The sequence below is a fragment of the Staurois parvus genome, unplaced genomic scaffold, assembly GCF_062004578.1.
Source record: "Staurois parvus isolate SC_StPar_1 unplaced genomic scaffold, SC_StPar_1.0 ptg001886l, whole genome shotgun sequence".
Lineage (NCBI taxonomy): Eukaryota > Metazoa > Chordata > Amphibia > Anura > Ranidae > Staurois > Staurois parvus.
Genome location: NW_028319682.1, coordinates 110,647 through 137,261, shown reverse-complemented (window position 1 = coordinate 137,261; position 26,615 = coordinate 110,647). Strand labels below are relative to the sequence as shown.

Genomic DNA, 26,615 nt, shown 5'->3' with positions numbered 1-26,615 from the left:
AACGGTTATAACTGGTATGGTGTGTTGAGGAATTTTGGCACATAGATTTGGCCTTCAGTATAACCAATCTGGATGCTCACAGGTATTCTATGGAGTTTTACTACGCCCCAACATATTTTCAGCCTCTCACCGTCTGTGTGCATGAGGCCTAAAGCAAACAAAAGGCCTGATTAATAGTAACACAGTGCAATGTTACTCACAGGAATCTATGAAAGTCTTATTGTATAAGTTGGCCTCGGGGCGGACTGACCATTTGGAAACTTGGGCACTGCCCGAGGGTCTGGGGTCAGTAGGGGGCCCCATGAGATGCCCCTGGTACCTTTTTCATAGGCTTTTTTGAGTTTGGGCAAGGACACAGGGGTCCTATGATTCCCTATTGCCCGGGGGCCCCATGAGTTGTCAGTCTGCCCCTGGTTGGCCTTTAAATAAACCGAAGCCATATTTATCGGAATGTAACCTGTCCAATCACCAAGAACCTGTGACATCATCCAGCCATAAGGCACAATGCAGTCATGTGACAAGTACCTAGAGAACGGGAAGGATATTTGTTTAGATACAAACAGCCTCTCCCCGTGGTCATGTAGGTGACATTGGACGATTTTTTATGGCTTTCTATAAAACACTCAGAAATGTGTGCAAAAAGTGTAAGGTTCTAAAACCAAAGCCAAATGAATACACAACTGAAACCACTTTATAAATGCCGCAACACTGATGTACATAAAAATACCAAAATGATGTACAAAAAATAATCTGAATTGTTCTTCAATTTGAAATGCATACTGTTGAATTAGACTCATCTGTCTGCTATGGACTAAGTAACCCTGAACCCTGAAAATGTTTCCAGTGCTTTGCAGGGTAATGTAACAGGTTCACTTCAATGGCGGCACAACCAGCTCAATACTTCATCTTCCCTCCAATCTGTTCAGCTGCTGGGAGAGAAAAGAGTAAGGGCTCTTCTACACTTGTCTTAACATGTGGCATTGGACACCCTTTTTTTAACCACTTCCAGTCCGGACGCTTTCACCCCCTTCCAGTCCGGACGCTTTCCCCCCTTTCCAGTCCGGACACTTTCCCCCCCCTTCCAGTCCGGACACTTCCCCCCCCCTTCCAGTCGGGACGCTTTCCCCCCCCTTCCAGTCCGGACGCTTCCCCCCCCCTTCCAGTCCGGACGCTCCCCCCCCCCTTCCAGTCCGGACGCTCCCCCCCCCCTTCCAGTCCGGACACTTTACCCCCCTTCCAGTCCGGACACTTTACCCCCTTCCAGTCCGGACACTTTTCCCCCCTTCCAGTCCGGACACTTTTCCCCCCTTCCAGTCCAGGCACTTTCACCCCCTTCCAGTCCGGACACTTTACCCCCTTCCAGTCCGGACACTTTACCCCCTTCCAGTCCGGACACTTTACCCCCTTCCAGTCCGGACACTTTTCCCCCCTTCCAGTCCAGGCACTTTCACCCCCTTCCAGTCCGGACACTTTCCCCCCTTCCAGTCCGGACACTTTCCCCCCTTCCAGTCCGGACACTTTCCCCCCTTCCAGTCCGGACACTTTCCCCCCTTCAAGTCCGGACACTTTCCCCCCCTTCCAATCCGGACACTTTCCCCCCCTTCCAGTCCGGACACTTTCCCCCCTTCCAGTCCGGACACTTTCCCCCCTTCCAGTCCGGACACTTTCCCCCCTTCCAGTCCGGACATTTTCACCCCCTTCCAGTCCGGACACTTTCCCCCCTCCAGTCCGGACACTTTCCCCCCTTCCAGTCCGGACACTTTCACCCCCTTCCAGTTCAGTCCGGACACTTTCCCCCCCTTCCAGTCCGGACACTTTCCCCCCCTTCCAGTCCGGACACTTTCACCCCCTTCCAGTCCGGACACTTTCACCCCTTCCAGTCCGGACACTTTCACCCCCTTCCAGTCCGGACACTTTCACCCCCTTCCTCTCCAGGCCAATTTTCAGTTTAGCCCCCGGCCGGCCTGCCAAACCCAGCGTGGACTGATAGCTGCAGACCATTTTATTATTATAGCAATGAAATGTATGTTTCAGGGAACATGTGTACTAAGCTATTTGGTTGCGGTTCAGGGAAACCTGTGGAGAGCTCGATAGCGCCCCCTCTTGAAGCCCATGTATACCTCTTCTAAGAGACAATGCACCTTCTCCAGTGACAAAGGTGGAGACATTTTCAGTTTTATGATAAAATGAATGAAATATACCGGTCTAGAATTAAGAATAATGCATCACCATTCGCGGTGCACAGTGACAAGGAATCTAAAAATATTTGGCACAGAATATCATAAACGGCTTCAGTATTGAAACCCTCCAAACTTCAAGTGTTTAAATATGATCAGGGATGATGAAAAAGGTGGAGTGCAGAGCGCCAAAGTGCAGAAACCCATTGCAACAGAATTCTCTTCATCAACTTTCATCAGTCTGGAATTGGGAAAGAGAGACGAGTTCCAGTTTCTATAGATTACCAAAGGTTTCCTGATTTTGGCACAGATTTTTTTGGAGTAAATTTTTCAGCACATTGTAATTATCAAAACAGACATTTCCGGCATGAAAAGATCCACGTGACAGAATTCATTTCATGTTGGGTTAACGGGGACATAAACGCAAAAAAAATGAAGGTTTGCTATGTCATAGGGAACATCTAGAAATGTAAATTGTGCTTAAAATAGTACCCTGAAAATTCCATCTTTTATATTATATTCCTCCTAAAAAGTAGCAATGCATTTCCTGTGCCTACAGCCTCAAAACTATATATCTGCAGTGTGAGATCATCTAAGGCACTGTTGCCTTTGACTGCTAGCCTCGCAAGGTTAGGAGTGAGATTTGGTGATGTCCCTACTGTGTTGCTCACTGTTTTCCTTGCTGGAGAGGAAGCTGTACCTGAGGAACTACAGTGCAAGTATCTCCCTGCTTCATCACTTCTGTGGATCTGGTCTTTCTCCACCTCTCCTGCTTAGCTCACTCATCATCAGGGAGGTAGTTCTAACATGAGGAAGCAAAGCTCTGCCGTAGCCAAGATGGCCACAACCACATAGACCCACAGTGCATAGCATTGTATAGTAAAGGTGGCCATACACCAGTAAAAATTTGCACAAAAGTTCTTACGAAAATTCTGAACATTTGTTTTACAGAGCATTTGATCTTGCCATGACTGAGTCAACTAATTTCACTGGCAAGCCTTTAAAATTTCATTTCAGACCTGCTACTCAGATGGAAATCAGAGACACCGCTCTCTCCTGGTTCTCCTCGTACCTATCCCGACGCTCCTTCAGTGTCACCTACAATGGTGCCACCTCCCCCTCACTCCCCCTCTCTGTTGGGGTCCCCCAGGGCTCTGTCCTTGGACCCCTTCTCTTCTCCATCTACACCTCCTCCCTTGGCAAACTCATACACTCCCACGGCTTCAACTACCATCTCTATGCTGATGACACTCAAATTTACCTCTCCACCCCTCACCTCACCTCCACTTTCTCCGCCCGCATCACTCACCTCCTAAACGACATCTCTGACTGGATGTCGCTCCATTTCCTCAAACTCAACCTCTCCAAAACCGAGCTTCTCGTCTTCCCTCCGGCCCACGCCCCCCCCCCATCCTATCCATCACTACTAACATCACCCCCATCAATCCCGCCCCGCAAGCCAAAGTCCTTGGAGTCATTCTGGACTCTAACCTCTCCTTCCAACCTCATGTCAAATCACTTACAAACACATGCAGGCTCCACCTCCGCAATATCGCCAAAATACGCTCCTTCCTTACCCCAGACACCACTAAACTACTTGTGCACTCCCTGATTATCTCACGCCTTGACTACTGCAACTCCCTCCTCACCGGCCTACCCCAGTGCAGGCTCTCCCCGCTTCAGACCATCCTCAACTCAGCGGCTAGACTCATCCACCTCACCACCCGCTCCACCTCTGCCACCCCCCTCTGCCTCTCCCTCCACTGGCTCCCTATCGCCCAACGCATCAAATTCAAACTACTCACTCTGACCTACAAAGCCATTCACAACACTGCCCCTAACTACCTCACCAACCTGATTCCCAAGTACCACCCTACCCGTACCCTTCGCTCTTCACAGGACCTCCTTCTATCTTGCTCCCTGGTCTCCTCCTCACACGCACGTCTGCAAGACTTCTCCAGGTCCTCCCCCATCCTCTGGAACTCACTACCCCAATCCATCAGACTGTCACCTTCCCTCCTCACCTTCAGGCGCTCCCTGAAAACCCACCTCTTCAGGGAAGCCTACCCCACCCTCACCTAACTGCTGCTCTCCTTCATTCCTCCTACCACTCCATTCCCCACAGCCACTTCCTCCTGTACCACTACCCCCTCCCTCCTAGATTGTAAGCTCGAAAGAGTAGGGCCCTATAACCCCTCGTGTGCTGTTTGTAGTTGCTGTAATGTTTCATGTATTGTCCCCCCCTCTATTGTACAGCGCTGAGCAAACCCTTTGGCGCTATATAAACTCAATGTAATGTAATAATGTAATGGAAATATTAAACATGTTTCTTTTGTGCCCAGAATATGCTCATTGCATTATGTATTATTTCTTCTAAACGAAAAACAGATTCAGTTCGAGGAAAAATTTCCATTCTGTTCCTTTGAAATTTCTTGCCACTGTGGTCAAAAACGAACAAAATTCTACAAGGGTATGGCCAGCTTAAAGGGATACTAAACCTACAAACCTTTTTTTACCTTAGGCCTCATGTACACTGCAGCTGATAAACTCACGTTTAGGAGCTTTTCTGCGTTTGTTTCAGCAGCCCCTGAACTCTCCCTAATGTTTTCCTCTGTGTCCATGTACACATCGTCCTATACAGGCACTTGACTTTACATTTGTTTTTTTGAACTCACCAAACTTGCGTTCAGGAGTAGGTTTTATCAGCGTTTCAAATGCCAAATGCTGGTAAACGCGCGCTAACCGCGTTTATAAGCGTGTGCGTTTAGAAGCGTTTTTTAACTGTTCCATATCCACATGCTGTGCAGATCCTTTTTTCATCATCAGAAATGCATGCTAAGCGTTCTCCATGTATTCAAATGGACCCGGTACACCAGAGCAGTCAGTTCCAGGTTTCGGGTGAAGGAAAATATGATAGAACGCGCCGCATTATGCTCATGATGGGATCCATAGTGAATACAACCAGAAAAGACCGGTCATCTCAACTCATACTGCTCTCTCTGCTTCTGCTCTCTCTGTTTCTCTCAAAATGTCTGAAATAGTGAATTTTGTGAACAGTGCATTCTGTTCATTTTGGAAGGTCTCCTGAGGTTATCTTTAAAAAAACGCTTCCAAACGCAAACGTGCATAAACGTGGTATGCAAACACGGCTAAGCTGTTGTTTTTTAACCTACGTTTTCCAGCATACAGATTCCATTGTTCAGAAGTGTTTTCCAAATGCCCCGTGTACATGGAGCCTAATGCATTGCTTGCTTTTTGTTTCCCTGTGCTACCCCCTCCCTGTGTGAAGGAGAAGAGATCAGCGCTGTGCACGGCTGCATCTATTCTCCCCTCGCTACCTCCTTACACAGGGACTCGAACAGCAGCAGGAGCCGTTGACTCTTGCTGCTGTCAATCAAATGTGATGAAGAGGAAGTGGTAGTGGTGGTGGTGGTGGTGGTGTGGTGGTGGTGATGGTGTGATGGTGGTGATGGTGTGGTGGTGTGATGGTGGTGTGGTGGTGGTGGGGTAGTGTGGTGTGATGGTGGTGAGGGTGGTGGTGGGGTGGTGTGATGGTGGTGTGGTGGTGGTGGGGTAGTGTGGTGTGATGGTGGTGGTGGGGTGGTGGTGGGGTGGTGTGGTGTGATGGTGGTGGTGGTGGTGTGGTGTGGTGGTGGTGGTGGTGTGGTGGTGGTGGTGTGATGGTGGTGTGGTGGTGGTGGGGTGGTGTGGTGTGATGGTGGTGAGGGTGGTGGTGGGGTGGTGTGGTGTGATGGTGGTGAGGGTGGTGGTGGTGGTGGTGGTATGGTGGTGGTAGGGGGGGAGGTGTGGGGGGGGGGGGGGCAAGTCCCGCTGTGTGTGTCTATGGAGCACATCCATGGACGTCCTCCCAGAACTGGAGAGTCACGCTGTAGCCATCTTTTGGGTATAGTGCAGGCAAGAAGAGGTTAACCATTTGATATGTTTTCTATTTTCTAGTGTGCATAAAATAAGAGTTTATGAGATTTGCAAATCATTGCATTCTGTTTTTATCTAGATTTTACGCGGCGCCCAAACGTTTTAGCTACTGGTCCTGTTTTGGGAAGTGATAAACTTATTTTTAGCCTGCAAAAAAAAAAAAACAGATTTTTTTTGCATGTTATATGAACATAACACACACGGTAAAAATCCCCTGTGCCAAAATGTCTTCAGCCAAAACTTCCACCCCAAAATCAGGCAAGCCAATTCTCAAGCTGAAAGCTAAACAGACCGGGGATACCGCAACTCGCTGTTGATACTACTGAAAAACGTGATCTCCGAAGCTAGTGAAGCATTAAGGGAAATGCTGTTTAGCTGCCACTTGACCTAAATCTTTGTAAAACAAGAATTAAATTGTAACTAAAGAAAAAAAAAAGCAACTGGACAGTTCACTCGTCAGACTTAGTCCTCCACCCACCTAAAAATCACCTTACCTTCCATTAAAACACTACTAGAAAGTCACAGATGAAAAACAGCCATGGTGGCCGAGTTGAAATGAACGCGTCTGGAGGCAAGAAGAGTCCCGCTTCCACTCCGCGGGGGAGTCGGCGCTGACCAATAAGAAGATGCACTAGAACAACAAAATACTGTCCGGTCTGCCAGATCACGCTTACTTCACAGCGGCTTTACGTGACAATCTGTAAACATGGAAAGTTCTGTTCTTGAAAACCCTGGTGAAATACTTTGTGTAGGCCGGAGAATCTTCCTTTATTTCAGCACAGAAGCGGGGGAAAGGAGAAGGCCTCAAATCAGGGTCGTTTTCCCCAGGACCATCCATCGTCTGGTTAAATAGAGGAAAAAAAGGATTTGGTGATCGGCAGTAAAAGGAAACAGTGCAGGGAATTAACCACTTCCCTATCGGGCCAATTCTGGCATCTCTCCTACATGTAAAAATATTTTTTTTTTTGCTAGAAAATTACTCAGAACACCTAAATATTTAATATATATATATATATATTTATACATACACACACACATATATATATAATTTTTTTTTACATTAATTTTTTTTATTTATATTATTATTTATATTTTTTTTTTAACAAACTGTCACCCCCAGCAGTACAGTGACACTTTACTAATTGTGGGGGGGTGATGAAGTTTTTTTTTTTTTTACACTGATTGCTTTTACACCCATACAGGCTGTAAAAGCAATCATTTCTCCTTCTCTCTGTCTGCATTCTTGCAGCCATTGAGAACTACTGTGTGAGCTGTGATTGGTCACAGCTTGTCACATGGTACAAGGCTGTTGTGAATAGCTGTACCATGTGACCTCTGTGATCATTCACAGATTTCACACGTAGTAAGCAATGATGTCAGAAGTGTCTTGCTTACAACTCTGCATGTGATCACTGATTGGCCAATTAGTGATCACATGATCAGGACCTCGCACAGAGGTCCCATCCGACAATTGGTATTCCACTGTGTCCGGAGGACACAGCAGGCACCGGATCGCGGTGCTGCACACTCCCAGGGAGCTCGCACAAGCAGGGAGCGGGGAGGCCGTTTATAAACACCCACCTGACCCTGAACTGCCACCGTCCGGCCGTTTATATACATGGGTCGGACGGGAAGTGGTTAACAATGCTTACTCAAGTGACATGAAAGGACTGTATTCTCACATGGTCATTGTTGATATCCAGCAGATCTCGTAGACGGCATCCTCTCCCATGTCTCCTCTCATAACATATACTGTCCTCCAATATGACGTAGTCTGTGCCGAACGACCTCAGTATGCCGTGCACATCTTCCGGGGCTCTCTTTGCATACACCTGATACACCTAAAAAAGGACAGACTGTGACTGCCAAGCAGGACCTGGGTACAGTGCAATATCTGACCACCACCAAGGACATGGGTTCATGGATGGGACTCAGCAGCAGCCTATTACATGTCATAGTGAGGACTCAGACAGATCATTTACATCCCCCCCAGGCCGCGCAGAGTGGAGTTGATGAAAAGCAATCATCTGGCTCACTGTAGAACACACATAGGCATCTATTTATAAAACAGTTGTTGGACGAATGTCACACCCATGCATGCTCAACGTATTTTGGCTGTAATTTCTCTAATAGATTAATTCCTATGATCATCAGCTCCATCTAGTGGCCAAAATGAGATATATTTTTTTTTAAGGTATTTCAGAAAACTATGCTTTTTGCCACTAGATGCCACTCTGGCGGGCATGGCTGCCTATGACTAGGGATGAGCTCGGGCGTGCTGGATTCCTAGTCCAAACCCACCTGAGTGAGCCCACCAGCTGTCACTTGTACTGGGCCAATTATAAGCAGCCAAGGAATTTCCTGCCCCGCAGCTGCACATATACATACTCCTTGTATGTGTGCGGAGGGGGAATGCTGGCCACAGATGATTGGCTCAGTACAGATGACAGCTTCCTGGTGGGCTCACTCAGGTGAGTTCCAACTGGGATCCAAACACCAGAGTTCCTCCATAGACATCTATTTATAAAACAGTTGTCACCAAAGTGCATACACTCCCGTTTTTTCCTCCTCTGACCTCTCCAGTTCCTAGCCGCCCATGCCACAGATTGGGTTTTGCAGGGCTGTGCAGAGCAGAGTTGAGAGCAGTCCAAAGTACAATTCCCAGTAACTCCTCCACGGAGGATTCGAGAATGCCCAACAAATTTGGCTGTATTGTATCTAATAGATCGATTCCTAGATCATCTGCTCCATCTAGTGACAAAAAGGAGGCATAGTTTTCTGAAATACCCCATACCTCATTTTGGCCACTAGATGGAGCTGATGATCACAGGAATTAATCTATTAGAGAAATTACGGTCAAAATACGTTGAGCGTGCGCAAATGTGTGTGACATTCGTCCAACAACTGTAAATAGATGGCTGTGTGTGTTCTTTACTGAATCAGATGAGCGTTTTCCTCAACTCTACAAAGCCCTGCATAACCCAATCTGTGGCATGGGCAGCTAGGAACTGGAATGGACAGAGGAGGAAAAAAACGGGAGTGTATGCACTTTGGTGGCAACGCTATAAAGGTTCGATCCATCTGCAGATCGTTGTGGAAGGAAGGAATGAAGAAAGGAAGAAAGAAAAGAAGGAAGGAAGGAGGAAAGAAAGAAAGGAGGAAAGGAAGAAAGGAAGGAAGAAAGAAAGGAAGGACGGGAAGAAAGGACGGACAGAAGGAAGGACGTAAGGAAGGAAGTAAGGTAGGACGTAAGGAAGTAAGGAAGGACGGACGGACGGACGGACGAACGAAAGAAAGAAAGAACGGGAAGAAAGGAAGGAAGAAAGGAAAGGAAGGAAGGAAGAAAGTAAAGGAAGGAAGGAAGGAAGAAAGAAAAGTAAAGGAAGGAAGAAAGAAAAGTAAAGGAAGGAAGGAAAGAAGGAAGGAAAGAAGGAAGGAAGGAAGGAAGGAAGGAAGAAAGAAAAGTAAAGGAAAGAAGAAAGAAAAGTAAAGGAAAGAAGGAAGGAAGGAAGGAAGGAAGGAAGGAAAGGAAGGAAGGAAAGGAAGGAAGGAAAGGAAGGAAGGAAGGAAAGGAAGGAAGGAAAGGAAGGAAAGGAAGGAAGGAAGGAAGGAAGGAAGGAAGGAAGGAAGGAAGGAAGGAAAGGAAAGGAAGAAAGAAAAGAAAAGAAAGGAAGGAAGGAAAGGAAGAAAGAAAAGGAAAGGAAGGAAGGAAGGAAGGAAGAAAGGAAGGAAGGGAAGGACGGGAAGAAAGAAAGGAAGGAAGGAAGAAAGGAAAGGAAGGACAGGAAGGAAGGAAGGAAGGAAGGAAAGGAAAGGAAAGGAAAGGAAAGGAAAGGAAAGGAAAGGAAAGGAAAGGAAGGAAGGAAGGAAGGAAGGAAGGAAGGAAGGAAGGAAGGAAGGAAGGGATGGTTATTTCATAACATTCCCATAACTACATGTTTTAAAATAACTGATGGGCAATTATAGTTAAATTTAGTAGGGAGGTTTCTATGAAGATTATTTTGGCCGGGTTTCATTTATCCAACTCTATAGAGTAATAGAAACTTATAACCGTGAAACCTATCCACTAAAGACTTACCGCTTACCTTCAACCGAACCCCAGGAAAATCCCTTGCAGTGAGTACACAGCTCCCTCTAGCAGGTAACACACATATCTTTATATGTTATTCTTTTACAAAGGATTTTATTATAGAATAGACAACATCATAGAAACAGTCAGAAGCAAATTCACTGACCAACAATAAATAAAGCGTACAAGTTTTCTGATGAATAACACAATAAATGCACTGAAGTATAGACAAGGAAATAAGCTGAGTACACAAGTGCAGTATATGAAGAGAGACAATAAAACATAATAATTTGCAAAAATGGCAGACAATTGGAAACCAATGAATTAGTAAACAAAAATCAAAGATTATTACAAAATCCGCATACAGAAAGGAACAAAAAATAGAACACAGAGCCTCTCTGGATGCACATTGGTACTTCGCACCCAGGACTTCCAAGGAAGTCCAACAGGTAGGTATAGTATTGCTGATATGGTTCTTAACCTCTTGGCGCCGGCCGAACGCAATTGTGCGGCCTCTTGGCGTCTGGGCCTAGACACCGAGCGCCCGCACTTTTGCGTTCTATTAAAAAAACACAAATGTGCTGAGAGCACACGCCCTGCACACTCCCAGCACAAAAGGTCGGTACTCAGTTTGGCACACATGTTCGGTCCTCTTTCGATCGGGACCTTTCCCGATCATGTGACTTTTCCCGATCATGTGACTGCTGTGACAACGAATCACGGCGGTCACATGACCCTAAACCCCCACCCCGCCTCCCGGCTTCTGGAACCCTTAAAGCGCCAGGAGGCACCGGAGCCAAGGGGTTAAAAAAAAAAAGTGACAATCAGCGCAAATATCATGGGAACAGGCAGAAGAGAGAAGAGAAAGGGAGGAATGAAGAAAAAAAAGACAAAAGACAAAGAAAGGGCCCCAGGGGTCGGTGATGGAGAAAAAAAAAAAATCTCATATTCCACAAAAGTGTCTGGTCAAATCTAGACGGTTGGGCTATATCATGCCAAGGACGCCAAATCTGCAAAAACTTTGATCTTTATATGTTGTTTAATAGCAAAAATATGGAACAGCAAGGATGAAAAAATGCTAAAGTTACATAAAAGTCAACACTGTGATTACCACTATACTATACTAATTATCTTAGATTGTAAGCTCCCAGGATCAGGCCCTCCTATCCCTCCTAGATTGTAAGCTCCCAGGATCAGGCCCTCCTATCCCTCTTGTATTGAACTGTATTGTTGCTGTATTGTCTCCCGTTATATTGTAAAGCGCTGAGCAAACTGTTGGCGCCATAAATCCTGTATAATAATAATAATATAAATCCTGTATAATAATATAAATCCTGTATAATAATAATAATATAAATCCTGTATAATAATAATATAAATCCTGTATAATAATAATATATAAATCCTGTATAATAATAATATAAATCTTGTATAATAATAATATAAATCCTGTATAATAATAATATATAAATCCTGTATAATAATAATATATAAATCCTGTATAATAATAATAATATAAATCCTGTATAATAATAATATAAATCCTGTATAATAATAATATAAATCCTGTATAATAATAATAATATAAATCCTGTATAATAATAATATAAATCCTGTATAATAATAATAATAATATAAATCCTGTATAGTAATAATATAAATCCTGTATAATAATAATATAAATCCTGTATAATAATAATAATAATATAAATCCTGTATAATAATAATATAAATCCTGTATAATAATAATAATAATATAAATCCTGTATAATAATAATAATATAAATCCTGTATAATAATAATAATATAAATCCTGTATAATAATAATAATAATATAAATCCTGTATAATAATAATAATATAAATCCTGTATAATAATAATATAAATCCTGCATAATAATAAATAAGTGTAAATAGAAGGATCACCGCTCTCCCGATCAGCCTATGTAAACAGAAGATGAAAGACGGCCTCAGCCTTCATGTCTCCACCAAAACCACGCTCCCCAATGTGTTTTGCCCCACCAAATGGAGCTCTGTCATAGACTCTATGACTAAGCCCCGTTGGGCGGAGCGAAACGCGTCGGTAGGGTGGGCTTTGGCAGAGACATGAAGGCTGAGGCCGTCTTTCATCCTCTGTTGACATGGGCTGATCGGGAGAGCGGTGATCCTTCTATTTACATCCATTAGCCTTCTGGTGCGATATATGGATACTCCGACACCTCGTTTTTCACTAGATCCGAGGAAGCGGTCCCCTTCGGGTTGGGCGGTGACACAATCGTCGGCACTCAAAATAAGTGCTCAGCAAAATTACATTATGCTTTCCTTTTAACAATCCTAAAATGTGAAGAATGAACACATGCACAGCACAATGATCCACCAACCCCTCATGGGTGAGCTCACCTGTTTGGTCCTGTCCCTGAGGGTCTTGTCCTCGTAATGAGGGTGATTGGTCAGCACTCTCCCAGTGCAAAGCTTCACCCCAGCCAGAAGCTGCATACTGCCTGCAAATACAGCATTTTTCGGGGTGTTTGACCTTAAAAAGGAAACAAAAAAGGATCATTACTAGAGATACATCAACGCCAAGAATCACACACCACACTGGAATCTGCATGAATGCTTCTGCTACGAACGTGTTACTAAACCCACAACAGTACAATCAGTCTGTATATGCAGTAAAGCATGCTTGTTATACCCAATGTGGAACCTAAGGGGTTCATCCTCCTCATTGTGTAACCACTTGCCCTCCAGAGGATTTACCCCCCGCCCTGACCAGGCCATTTTAGGGGTTATGGCGCTGCATTGCTTTAACTGACGATTGCGCGGTCATGCAACGATGTATATAAATGAAACTTGTGTCATTTTTTCACACAAATACAGCTTTCTTTCGGTGGTATTTGATCACCTCTACGTTTCTTATTTTTTATAAACAATAAAAGACCAACAATTTTGAAAAAAATATATATATCTATTTTTACATAATAAATATAAACTTGCGCCACAGAAATAAACTATATATAAACTTAAGACATTGAAATGCTACTGTTCTAAAAATCAATCCAATAAAATTATAAACACTCCACAGCGCAAATAAATTATAAATAAAATTAAATTTATCTAAATAAACTTGGACTTTTATTTAGAGAAATTTAATTTTATTTATATATCTATTTTAGACTTTTTGCTATAAAACATTTCCAATAAAAATAATAAAAAACATCAAATATCTTCATAAATGTAGGCCAAAATGTATTCTGCTCCATATCTTTGCTATAAAAAAAATCCCAATACGTGTATATTAATTGGTTTGCAAGAATGTTATAGTGTCTATAAATGGTGGTATATATATTGGAATTTTTTTTTTTATACTAGTAATGGCGGCTTATAGCGGGACTATGGTGGGCATTCTGACACTGGGTGGGAATAGATAACTGCCACTGACACTAATACAGTGATCAGCGCTAATAAAAAGCACTGACACTGTACTAATGACACTGGGCAGGAAGGGGTTAACATCTGGGGTGATCAAAGGGTTAACAGTGTGCTGTGTGCTGCTTTACCTGGGAGACAGGCTGTGCAGAGAGATACAAAGCAGCATGTCCATGCTGACAGGAGAGAGATCTGTGTGATTTACACATAGATCTCTCCCCTCTCAGCCCTGCCGGCAATCACCGGCCAGAAATCGCCGTCCGGGACCGTTGATTGACATCCCCAGCAGCCAATAGCAGCGCAGGTAGGGAGCACGCGTGCCCCCTACCCACATATGCAAATCACATATATATACGTGATATTGGGCAGCCATGCTGCCCTGTAGCAGTACTTCTGCTATAGGGCGGAGTGCAAGTGGACTAATGAACTCCATCTACCCCAGCCTTTCTCCTTCCTACTCTACTGCTGAACTACTGAACTCCATCTACACCCGCCCCTCTCCTTCCTACTCTACTGCTGAACTACTGAACTCCATCTACACCCGCCCCTCTCTGTCCCACTATACTCCCAGACTACTGAACTCCATCTACCCCAGATCCTCTCTGTCCCACTCTACTGCTGGACTACTGAGCTCCATCTACCCCAGATCCTTTCTCTCCCACTCTACTGCTAGACTACTGAGCTCCATCTACCCGAGATCCTTTCTCTCCCACTCTACTGCTGGACTACTGAGCTCCATCTACCCCAGATCCTTTCTCTCCCACTCTACTGCTGGACTACTGAGCTCCATCTACCCCAGATCCTTTCTCTCCCACTCTACTGCTGGACTACTGAGCTCCATCTACCCCAGATCCTTTCTCTCCCACTCTACTGCTGGACTACTGAGCTCCATCTACCCCAGATCCTTTCTCTCCCACTCTACTGCTGGACTACTGAGCTCCATCTACCCCAGATCCTTTCTCTCCCACTCTACTGCTGGACTACTGAGCTCCATCTACCCCAGATCCTTTCTCTCCCACTCTACTGCTGGACTACTGAGCTCCATCTACCCCAGATCCTTTCTCTCCCACTCTACTGCTGGACTACTGAACTCCATTCACCCCAGATCCTTTCTGTCCCACTCTACTACTGGACTACTAAGCTCCATCTACCCCAGCCCCTCTCTGTCCCACTATACTCCCAGACTACTGAGCTCCATCTACCCCAGATCCTTTCTCTCCCACTCTACTGCTGGACTACTGAGCTCCATCTACCCCAGATCCTTTCTCTCCCACTCTACTGCTGGACTACTGAGCTCCATCTACCCCAAATCCTTTCTCTCCCACTCTACTGCTGGACTACTGAGCTCCATCTACCCCAGATCCTTTCTCTCCCACTCTACTGCTGGACTACTGAGCTCCATCTACCCCAGATCCTTTCTCTCCCACTCTGCTGCTGGACTACCGAGCTCCATCTACCCCAGATCCTTTCTCTCCCACTCTACTGCTGGACTACTGAGCTCCATCTACCCCAGATCCTTTCTCTCCCACTCTACTGCTGGACTACTGAGCTCCATCTACCCCAGATCCTTTCTCTCCCACTCTACTGCTGGACTACTGAACTCCATTCACCCCAGATCCTTTCTGTCCCACTCTACTACTGGACTACTAAGCTCCATCTACCCCAGCCCCTCTCTGTCCCACTATACTCCCAGACTACTGAACTCCATCTACCCCAGATCCTCTCTGTCCCACTCTACTGCTGGACTACTGAGCTCCATCTACCCCAGATCCTTTCTCTCCCACTCTACTGCTAGACTACTGAGCTCCATCTACCCGAGATCCTTTCTCTCCCACTCTACTGCTGGACTACTGAGCTCCATCTACCCCAGATCCTTTCTCTCCCACTCTACTGCTGGACTACTGAGCTCCATCTACCCCAGATCCTTTCTCTCCCACTCTACTGCTGGACTACTGAGCTCCATCTACCCCAGATCCTTTCTCTCCCACTCTACTGCTGGACTACTGAGCTCCATCTACCCCAGATCCTTTCTCTCCCACTCTACTGCTGGACTACTGAGCTCCATCTACCCCAGATTCTTTCTCTCCCACTCTACTGCTGGACTACTGAACTCCATTCACCCCAGATCCTTTCTGTCCCACTCTACTACTGGACTACTAAGCTCCATCTACCCCAGCCCCTCTCTGTCCCACTCTACTACTGAACTCCATCTACCCCAGCTCCTCTCTGTCCCACTCTACTGCAGGACTACTGAACTCCATCTACCCCAGATCCTTTCTGTCCCACTCTACTGCCAGACTACTGAACTCCATCTACCCCAGCCCCTCTCTGTCCCACTCTACTACTGAACTGCATCTACCCCAACTCCTCTCTGTCCCACTCTACAGCTGGACTACTGAACTCCATCTATCCCAGCCCCTCTCTGTCCCACTCTACTGCTGGACTACTGAACTCCATCTATCCCAGCTCCTCTCTGTCCCACTCTTCTACTGGACTACTAAGCTCCATCTACACCAGCCCCTCTCTGTCCCACTCTACTGCTGGACTACTGAACTCCATCTACCCCATTCCCTCTCTGTCCCACTCTTCTACTGGACTACTAAGCTCCATCTACACCAGCCCCTCTCTGTCCCACTCTACTGCTGGACTACTGAACTCCATCTACCCCAGCCCCTCTCTGTCCCACTCTACTGCTGGACTACTGAACTCCATCTACCCCATTCCCTCTCTGTCCCACTCTACTACTGGACTACTGAACTCCATCTACCCCAGCCCCTCTCTGTCCCACTCTACTACTGGACTACAGAACTCCATCTATACCAGCCCCTCTCTGTCCCACTCTACTACTGGACTACAGAACTCCATCTATACCAGCCCCTCTCTGTCCCACTCTACTGCTGGACTACTGAACTCCATCTACCCCATTCCCTCTCTACTTCTGAACTACTGAACTCCATCTACCCCAGCCCCTCTCTACTGCTGGACTACTGAACTTCACCCAATAAATTCTGGGACATGATGAAAAGGGATATTTGGGGAATTCCCGGACATACCCTTAAAGCCTTAATTATTCTGACTTTTTCGTCAAGTTTCACAAACTTTCTCACAACCGTATACCTAAAAACAAAAACTTTCCAAAGACTATAGATGCTTTTTACATAACCCATTTGTCTTTGTCAGTGTCGCGCGCAGAGCGCTAAGCCTCACAATACCAAGGGTTGGGCCATAAATCTCTTACGGGTATTATAAACATGTCTGGCTCCTGTCCAGACATCTGTCAGTGCGTGCCAGGCTCTGATCGTTTGAAAGACAAATATCTGTAGGTTTCCTGTGCAGATTTACATCGGAAAAAGCGTAGCGCCTGTGTTCTGCCACCTCAGCACTTCTCTCCCGGACGCAGATGATATAGAATACATATTACAGTTTTATACCGGTTACATCCACTCCAACATAAACTGCTCTCCAGAGGACAAAATGCATGAGGTATTAGCCAGCTTTAAATATGATGATGGTCTTAAACATCTTGTCACCGGAGCAGTTTATCATAAAAAAACATCAATAGTTATTTCAGAAATCGCCGACAGCGGCTTTTTCACGTTTTCAAGGACGCTTCATCCTCTGGCGAGCGGCCTGTGGATTAGCATTAAGCAGATGTGGTGCCATTCTTCAACTTCGCAAAGAGCTCGCGGGCCGAGGAAAAGTACGCCAATAGCGTCGCCCTCGTCTCAGGCAAAAAAAAAAAATTTGTGGATGGGTTTTGGGGACACGACGAGTCTCCATTATCATTTATCTGTGTAGCCTTGTAGAAGCCAATAAAAATCACATGCGTACGGGAAAGCGACAGCTGGAGAACGAAAGCTCAAATCTTGTGGCTGTGGGGCAATGCAGGCTGTTCTTGGGCAGAGACAGCCACAGGCTTGTGCAGGAAATATACAGAATCCTTTATATGGCTTTACTGTAAAGGATAACCTCACCTTTTCAACAAAAATAATAAATGCAGGTAAAAAAATTAGCAATTATTATTCTTGTCCAAAGGAGCCTGGAAAGAATTGCATCAGTGATCAGTAGATTGCTGATGCCATGCAGGTCTCCTGCAGACCTGTCAGAATATCTGCTTGCTGTACGGGGTGTACGGGATGTACAGTATGTACGGGGTGTATGGGATGTACGGAGTGTATGGGATGTACGGAGTGTATGGGATGTATGGGATGTACGGGGTGTATGGGGTGTATGGGATGTACGGGGTGTATGGGATGTATGGGGTGTATGGGGTGTACAGAGTGTATGGGATGTAAGGGGTGTAAGGGATGTATGGGGTGTAAGGGATGTATGGGGTGTACGAGATGTACAGGATGCAAGGGATGTACGGGACATACGGGATGTACAAGATATACGGGGTGTACTAGATGTATGGGATGTACGGGGTGTACGGGATGTACGAGATGTACGATGTATGGGGTGTATGGGATGTACGGGGTGTACGAGATGTATGGGGTGTATGGGATGTACGGGGTGTATGGGATGTATAGGATGTACGAGATGTATGGGGTGTATGGGATGTACGGGATGTATGAGATGTACGGGATGTATGAGATGTACGGGGTGTATGGAGTGTACGGGATGTATGGAGTGTACGGGGCGTATGGAGTGTACGGGATGTATGGAGTATATGGAGTGTACAGGGTGTATGGAGTGTACGAGATGTACGGCGTGTATGGAGTGTACGAGATGTACGGGCTGTATGGGGTGTATGGGATGTACGGGATATATGGGGTGTATGGGATGTATGGAGTGTACGAGATGTACAGGGTGTACGGGATATACGGGGTGTATGGACTGTACGAGATGTATGGGGTGTACGGGATGTACAGGGTGTACAGGGTGTACGGGGTGTATGGGATGTACGGGATGTATGGGATGTACTGGGTGTATGGCATGTAAGGGGTGTATGAGATGTACGGGGTGTATGGAGTGTACGGGATGTATAGGGTGTACAGGATGTATGGGGTGTATGAGATGTACGGGGTGTATGGAGTGTACGGGATGTATGGGATGTATGGAGTGTACGGGATGTACGGGGTGTACGAGATGTAAGGGGTGTATGGGATGTACGGGATATATGGGGTGTACGAGATGTAAGGGGTGTACGGGATGTACGGAGTGTACGGGATATATGGGGTGTACGGGATGCACGGGGTGTATGGAGTGTACGAGATGTACGGGGTGTATCGGGTGTACGGGATGTACAGGGTGTATGGAGTGTACGGGATGTATGGGGTGTACGGGATGTATGGGGTGTACGGGATGTACGGGGTGTACGGGATGTACGGGGTGTACGGGATGTACAGGGTGTATGGAGTGTACGGGATGTAAGGGCAAGCAAATATTCTGACAGGAAGCTTTAATAAACAACCACGGCACTCCACAGCTCTATGGTAGTTCATTGAAAACTACAAGCCGACAGCTGCTAAGGCTGCTGGGACTTGTAGGCACTCATTCACAGAACTCTGCTTTTCCCAGAAATGCATTTCAGCAAGCCTCATGTCTCATGAAGCAGAGCACATTATGATCTTTTGACCTATCAGATGTTCATTGTTGTAAGATTCTCTCAGTTAATGGAATAAACTTCACAAGATCTACAAGATATTATCTTGATTGAGTCACTGACTGTGGTGTCCAACTAAGATTGGAGTTATCGCTATCTCATCACAACTGTAAGTTACTTTCAATGCTTAGATTGGAGAGACAGAACAGTTTCCATATGTGATTTTTAATTAAGTCTTTTCCTATATACTGCACTTAGTTGGCACCTACTGCAGTTTCCTTTGAAAGAATCTTCCGCATCCAACACTCACGGGTGTGTCATCTGCCTGGTCTCCCTACTGTACTCTGTGCTTCTATCCACCATAGTGGCTGGTGCATCTCCACGTAGGGGTTGGTGGAGGGAACCACAGCTTAATAAGAGGAGCCAGGCAGGTGACCCACTAGGAGGTGTCAGATGCAGAATAAGTAGTATTACCCTTTTGTATTTATAGAGCACTCCTTTTTCTACAACTTTTTTTTTAACTTGCGGGCAGCACAGTGGCTAAGTGGTTAGCACTTCTGCCTGGCAGTACTAGGGTCGCCGGTTCAAATCCCAACCACGGCACCACCTGCCTGGAGTTTGCATGTTCTCCCTGTGGCTGCGTGGGTTTCCTTTGGGTACTCCGGTTTCCTGCCACACTCCAAAGACATGCTGGTAGGTGAATTGGCTCCTGTCTAAATTGTCCTTAGTATGTGTATGTATGAATGTGAGTTAGGGACCTTAGATTGTACACCCCTTGAGGGTTAGGGACCTTAGATTGTACGCCCCTTGAGGGTTAGGGACCTTAGATTGTACGCCCCTTGAGGGTTAGGGACCTTAGATTGTACGTCCCTTGAGGGTTAGGGACCTTAGACTGTACGCCCCTTGAGGGTTAGGGACCTTAGATTGTACGCCCCTTGAGGGTTAGGGACTGATGTGAATGTACAATATATATGTAAAGCTCTGCGTACATTGATGACGCTATATAAGTACCTGAAATAAATAAATAAACTTGCTATAGAGTCAATTTAACACACATGGGTGCCAGAAATGGACACTGCATGCTTTCCAAATTCCAGCCGGGTGTCATCTCAGCAATTCCAAATGCAAATTAGGAATCACGGATAGGCAAGTCCGGTGATTTAACTCTCTAGCGCAGTGGTTCTCAACCTTCCTAATGCTGCGACCCTTTAATACAGTTCCTCATGTTGTGGTGACCCCCAATTCTAAAATTATTTACCCAGTAATTATAATTCATGAAGTGTTGTTTTACCTCCAATACTGCTTCTTTCAGCACAGCAGCTGCTTTCTACACAGTAGCTGCTCTTTACACATCGGAAATATGTGTTTTCCGATGGTCTTAGGCGACCCCTGTAAAAGGATCATTCGACCCCCAAAGGGGTCACGACCCACAGGTTGAGAACCACTGCTCTAGCGTCTAAAATGGAAATATCACTTTTGAGTGGTCTGCTTTGTTAACACGGAGGGGAGATATGATGGTGAAGGGAGCAGGGAGGAAGTCGTAACACTTTGGGTAATTTAAGAGACAGGAGACGGCTACTTACTTGATCCAGCTCATTAACTGCACAGTGTCAGGATCATAAAATTCCCGCAGTTCAGAAAGCTCCTGAAGAATTCTTGGCCAGAACTAAAACACATGATATACAACAAGATTTCAGAAGATCTCCAGTACATTAATTAGAGCTAAAGTTTAATCTACTTATATTTTGGCTTCCCTGGTTCCTACTTTCAAACTCTCATCAACATGCTGAAGAAATTTCTTCAATAAAACTTTTCCACTTTTCATTACATAACTTATCTTAGGGCTCATGTACACTGCGGCTGCTAAACTGACGTTCAGGAGCTGTTCAGCGTTTTATTCAGCAGCCCCTGAACTCTCCCTAATGTGTCCATGTACACATCGTCATTTACAGTCATTTACAGGCAGTTAAGTTTACAGTCGTTTTTTTGAATGCAACAAACTTGCGTTCAGATGTAAATTTTATCAGCGTTTGTAAAAGCGGCTAAATGCGCAAATCACGTTTATAAGCGTTTGCGGTTTACATTTTTTTTTAACTCTTCCAGTTCCCGATGCTGTCCAGAGCCTTTTTTTCATCATGAAAAATGCATGCAAAGCGTTTTCAAAGTGCTCAGATGGACAAAACACTGAACACAGGATGTTCCCACCAAGCTTGTCACACATTGCAATGACCAATTCACACCTCAGACCTCTCCCACCCTTAGAAACAAAAGATATGATAATGACCATTCACACCTCAGACCTCTCCCACCCCTGGAAACAAAATATATGTTAATGACCATTCACACCTCAGACCTCTCCCACCTTTGGAAACAAAAGATATGTTAATGACCACATCACACCTCAGACCTCTCCCACCCTTGGAAACAAAAGATATGTTAATGACCATTCACACCTCAGACCTCTCCCACCCTTGGAAACAAAAGATATGTTAATGACCACATCACACCTCAGACCTCTCCCACCCTTGGAAACAAAAGATATGTTAATGACCACATCACACCTCAGACCTCTCCCACCCTTGGAAACAAAAGAAATGTTAATGACCACATCACACCTCAGACCTCTCCCACCCTTGGAAACAAAAGATATGTTAATGACCGTTCACACCTCAGACCTCTCCTACCCTTGGAAACAAAAGATATATTAATGACCATTCACACCTCAAATTCCTCATGAAGACCCCCTGCCAGGTGAAATAGTTAATAATTTTAAATTAACCACCTCCTTAGTACTATAATTACCCTACAACACCATCAACACCTTCCCCTGAAAGTGTACAAAATTATATAAGTGACAGTGTATTTACAAGATCCTCCAAAAAACAATAAATGTGAAATATAATCCTTCAATCACCTTAATCTCCAAAAATTTGTAAATAAAAATATATATAAAAATATATAAATCCACTAAAAATATAACGTCCACTAAAATTCCTTTTCAAGTCCACTAAAAAAATCCAATCCACTGTAGGAAGTATATGAAAGTTTTTTTAAATATATTTATTTTTATGAAAGGTAATGCACTATATGAATTTTCTTTTTTTGAGGTGGACACTTTGTGAATATCGTTGATTGGATTTTTTTAGTGGACTTGAAAAGGAATTTTAGTGGACTTTATATTTGTAGTGGATTTATATATTTTTATATATATTTTTATTTGCAAATTTTTGGGGATTAAGGTGATTGAAGGATTATATTTCACATTTATTGTTTTTTGGAGGATCTTGTAAATACACTGTCACTTATATAAGTTAATAATTTACCACTTTTCAGTGCATTATAGGCATTTGGGAGGTTCTCCTGTGCTTATCTTTAAAAAAACGCTTCTAAACGTAAAATTACAGGCCTGCAATAAAAAAAATACATATTTCCATGCAAAAAAATGTACCGCTTTGAGCACAGAAATACTGACATAATCAGACCGTTAGGAAGGTTAAAGGCTTACCTGTAGGTACAAATGAGAGAAGAGACTTCACTACCACTAAGACACTTGAAAAGTTTTTCTTTTTTTTGCTGCCTGTGTCTTGTTGGAAAAATTTCCCTTCTCTTCCTGTCCCAAAGACAGAATTTAAATTAAGAGGAAGTCTCTCCTAAGTGAGGAGAATTCTCCTTAGACTGGGAAATTCCTCTGAGGAAGAGGGCACATCCCTCAAAACGCATTAGAATTGTATGTCTGTGAAATTTCAGGGATTTTGTGAAACCCATCCCGATCTTGGTTCCAGACTTGGGTTGTGCACTCAATGCTTATGGCACGCTGTGAGCATGCATTTGGCTTTTACTTTTATCTACTAAACAGATTATCAGGTAAGGCACTAGGCCTTTGCAGCCCCTGGTCTTTTGAATTGTATGGCTCACTTTACACTGATACTAAGGGTTCAACTACCTTGATCCACCTCCTCTGCTATGCCACAACCATTCTGATCCCCCTGTCCAGTGAGCTCACCAAAGTGGCAATAGGGTATTCCCTCCGGACAAGGGTCCACATGGCGTAGGGCTTAGCTTAGATGTGGGGGATGCTGTGCCCATGGTAACCAAGTCAGTCTAGGATCAGAGAGGAGAGCACAGGAGGTTCCTCTGGCTAACAAAGTGGCAAAAAGGCACTTCATGGAGGCATACCTGTCTTAGGAGCTGCTACTGCAGGATTCCACCTGAACCTGCTAGCTGATTAGCTGACTCTGGGCTCTCTTCAGTACTTGAAGACACAATTTGAAGCAAAGGAACAGTCTTAACCACTTCCAGTCCGGACACTTCCCCCCCTTCCTGTCCGAACACTTCCCCCCGCCCTTCCAGTCCAGACACTTTCACCCCCTTCCTGTCCGGACACTTTCACCCCCTTCCTGTCCGGACACTTCCCCCCCCCTTCCAGTCCGGACACTTCCCCCCCCTTCCAGTCCGGACACTTCCCCCCCCCTTCCAGTCCGGACACTTTCCCCCCCTTCCAGTCCGGACACTTTCACCCCCTTCCAGTCCGGACACTTTCACCCCCTTCCAGTCCGGACACTTTCACCCCCTTCCAGTCCGGACACTTTCACCCCCTTCCAGTCCGGACACTTTCACCCCCTTCCAGTCCGGACACTTTCACCCCCTTCCTGTCCGGACACTTTCCCCCCCTTCCAGTCCGGACACTTTCACCCCCTTCCAGTCCGGACACTTTCACCCCCTTCCAGTCCGGACACTTTCACCCCCTTCCAGTCCGGACACTTTACCCCCCTTCCTGCCCAGGCCAATTTTCAGCTTTCAGCGCTATCACACTTTGAATGACAATTGCGCGGTCATGCAACACTGTACCCGTATGAATTTTTTTAGCATTTTTTTGAGACAGATAAAACTTTATTTTGGTAGTAAATTACGATTAGTGCCAAAATTACTTGTGAGCTAATATGGTGAAAATCAAAAATGTGTTATCTACTACCAAAAATTAATTAAATATATAATAAAAATAATTAATATATGTGTAAAAACAGGTTGGCTAGCACCCTACACCAACTCATAAATAGTGTTATTAACTCTAAATGTTCAAACAATAGTGCAGCGCTCCCTTACTGAATAATTGATGTACTAAAAATTATATATAAATTAGTGTACCAAAAAATATTTTTAAATTTATAAATCCTACACTTGTGATTATGAATCTACAAATGCTCTATATAATTAACCTGAATATAAACAAGTATATTAGTGACCTAAACAATATAATTATCCAATCCCATAAACAAAAACAATATATCACATCAACCAGTGTCCAAAATAATATTTAAATAAATAGTTCTCCAATGTTAATATATGGATCTGTTCCAACACATAAGGCGGCTTCAGGATAATTGTTCCTCTATTATGTGCTTTTGTGTTGTTCCTCTAAAAAAAAATGGAAGAAAAGTGAATATTAGACGGTTCAAAAAAATGGCCGTGTTTGTATTCTTCTTTACAAACTCAAACATTCACTATATAAACTGAGAAATGTTTGAAGATTTTGCTTTCCTTTGAATGACTTCATGAATATTTGGTTGTAGTCGCACTGTTTCTGAGAACTGCTGTACATCTGTGTTGCATGGAGTCCCCCAACTTCTGGCCCCTGTGATCAGGTATTCCAGCCCAGGATGATTGGACCACATTCCACAGTTCTTCTCTATTTCTTGGTTTTGCCTCAGAAACTGCATTTTTGATGTCACCCCACAAGTTTTCTATTGGATGAAGATCCGGGGATTGGGCTGGCCACTCCATAACGTCCATCTTGTTGGTCTGGAACCAAGATGTTGCACGTTTATTGGTGTGTTTGGGGTCGTTGTCTCGTTGGAACACCCATTTCAAGGGCATTTCCTCTTCAGCATAAGGCAGCATGACCTCTTCAAGTATTCTGATGTATTCAAACTGATCCATGATCCCTGGTATGTGATAAATAGGCCCAACACCGTAGTATGAGAAACATCCCCATATCATGATGCTTGCACCACCATGCTTCACTGTCTTCACAGTGTACTGTGGCTTGAATTCAGTGTTTGGGGGTCGTCTGACAAACTGTCTCCGCCCACTAGACCCAAAAAGAACAATCTTACTTTCATCAGTGCACAAAATGTTGCGCCATTTCTCTTTAGGCCAGTCAATGTGCTCTTTGGCAGATTGTAACCTCTTCAGCACGTCTTTTTCCCAACAGTGGGACTTTGCGGGGACTTCTTGCAGATAGCTTGGCTTCACATAGGCGTCTTCTAATTGAAACAGTCCTCACAGGGAACTTTACACCTTCTTTCATCTTCCTGGAGCTGATTGTTGGCTGAGTCCGCCCCATTTTGGCTATTCTTCTATCCATTCCAATGGTAGTTTTTCGCTTTCTTCCACGACTTTAAGGTTTTGGTTGCCATTTTAAAGCATTTGCGATCATTTTAGCTGAGCAGCCGATCATTTTCTGCACTTCTTTATATGTTTTCCCCTCTCCAATCAACTTTTTAATCAAGGTACGCTGTTCCTCTGAACAATGTCTGGAACGACTCATTTTCCTCAGAATTTCAGAGAGAAATGCACTGTAACCAGCATGTCCAACATTTGCTGCCTTCCTTCCTTAAATAAGGGCAATAATTGCCACCTGTTTTTCAAAGAATGAATGACCTCACTAATAGAACTCCACACTGCTATTATTTTGAACACGCCCCTTTCAATGAGTGATTCAATGACACAGAATCAGCAGCATGCATGTCATGACTGTGGGGTCTGTTGGATTTTTATTACTCTACTACACCTGCTAGGAAATTATTTGCCATGTAGAAATATCATTTCCACCAAAAACAGTGATTGATCCGGTTAGTGATGTCTGACTGCTATTATTTTCAACACAACTGTAAATGAAAAAGTCCAAAAATATAGAAAAAAAAACGGTTTTTTTTGCAAATAAATCATATTTCATCATAAATCTTGGCCAAAATTTATTCAGTTATCTTTTTAGTAAAAAAAAAACCCAAATTAGTTTATAACCAAAAATTATAATTTAAAACATATTTTTTTTACATTTTTATTTTTATATTATTACTTATGTTTGTTTTTTTTACATACTATCACCCTAGCATCATTTTTTAAAAATTATAATTTTTGGTTATAAACTAATTTGGGTTATTTTGTTTTTACTAAAAAGATAACTGAATAAATTTTGGCCAAGATTTATGAAGAAAGATGATTTATTTGCAAAAAAAAAACACTTTTTAAAACATTTTTTGGACTTTTTCATTTATATAGCAAACAAAAAATAAAATCCCAGTGGTGAATAAATACCACCAAAATAAAGTTTTATCTGTCTCAAAAAAATTCTTATGGGTACAGTGTTGCATGACCGCGCAATTGTCATTCAAAGTGCGACAGCGCTGATAGCTGAAAATTGGCCTGGACAGGAAGGGGGTAAAAGTGTCTGGACTTGAAGT

The 26,615-nt window shown here is 44.3% G+C and overlaps 1 protein-coding gene across 3 annotated transcripts in view; it reads right to left on the bottom strand.

Annotated features, from left to right (window-relative positions):
- Positions 1–6,168: 6,168 nt before the first annotated feature.
- DPY19L3 (dpy-19 like C-mannosyltransferase 3) overlaps positions 6,169–26,615 on the bottom strand; it is a 75,020-nt gene continuing 54,573 nt past the window's right edge. For all 3 annotated transcript variants that reach the window (XM_089664337.1, XM_089664336.1, XM_089664338.1), the window contains exons 16-19: positions 20,736–20,818; positions 12,582–12,714; positions 7,796–7,954; positions 6,169–6,954 (exon numbers count right to left, since the gene is read on the bottom strand). In XM_089664337.1, coding sequence (XP_089520463.1) covers positions 6,784–6,954; positions 7,796–7,954; positions 12,582–12,714; positions 20,736–20,818 — 546 coding nt within the window. In that variant the 3' untranslated portion in view covers positions 6,169–6,783. The remainder of the gene's footprint in view (positions 6,955–7,795; positions 7,955–12,581; positions 12,715–20,735; positions 20,819–26,615) is intronic.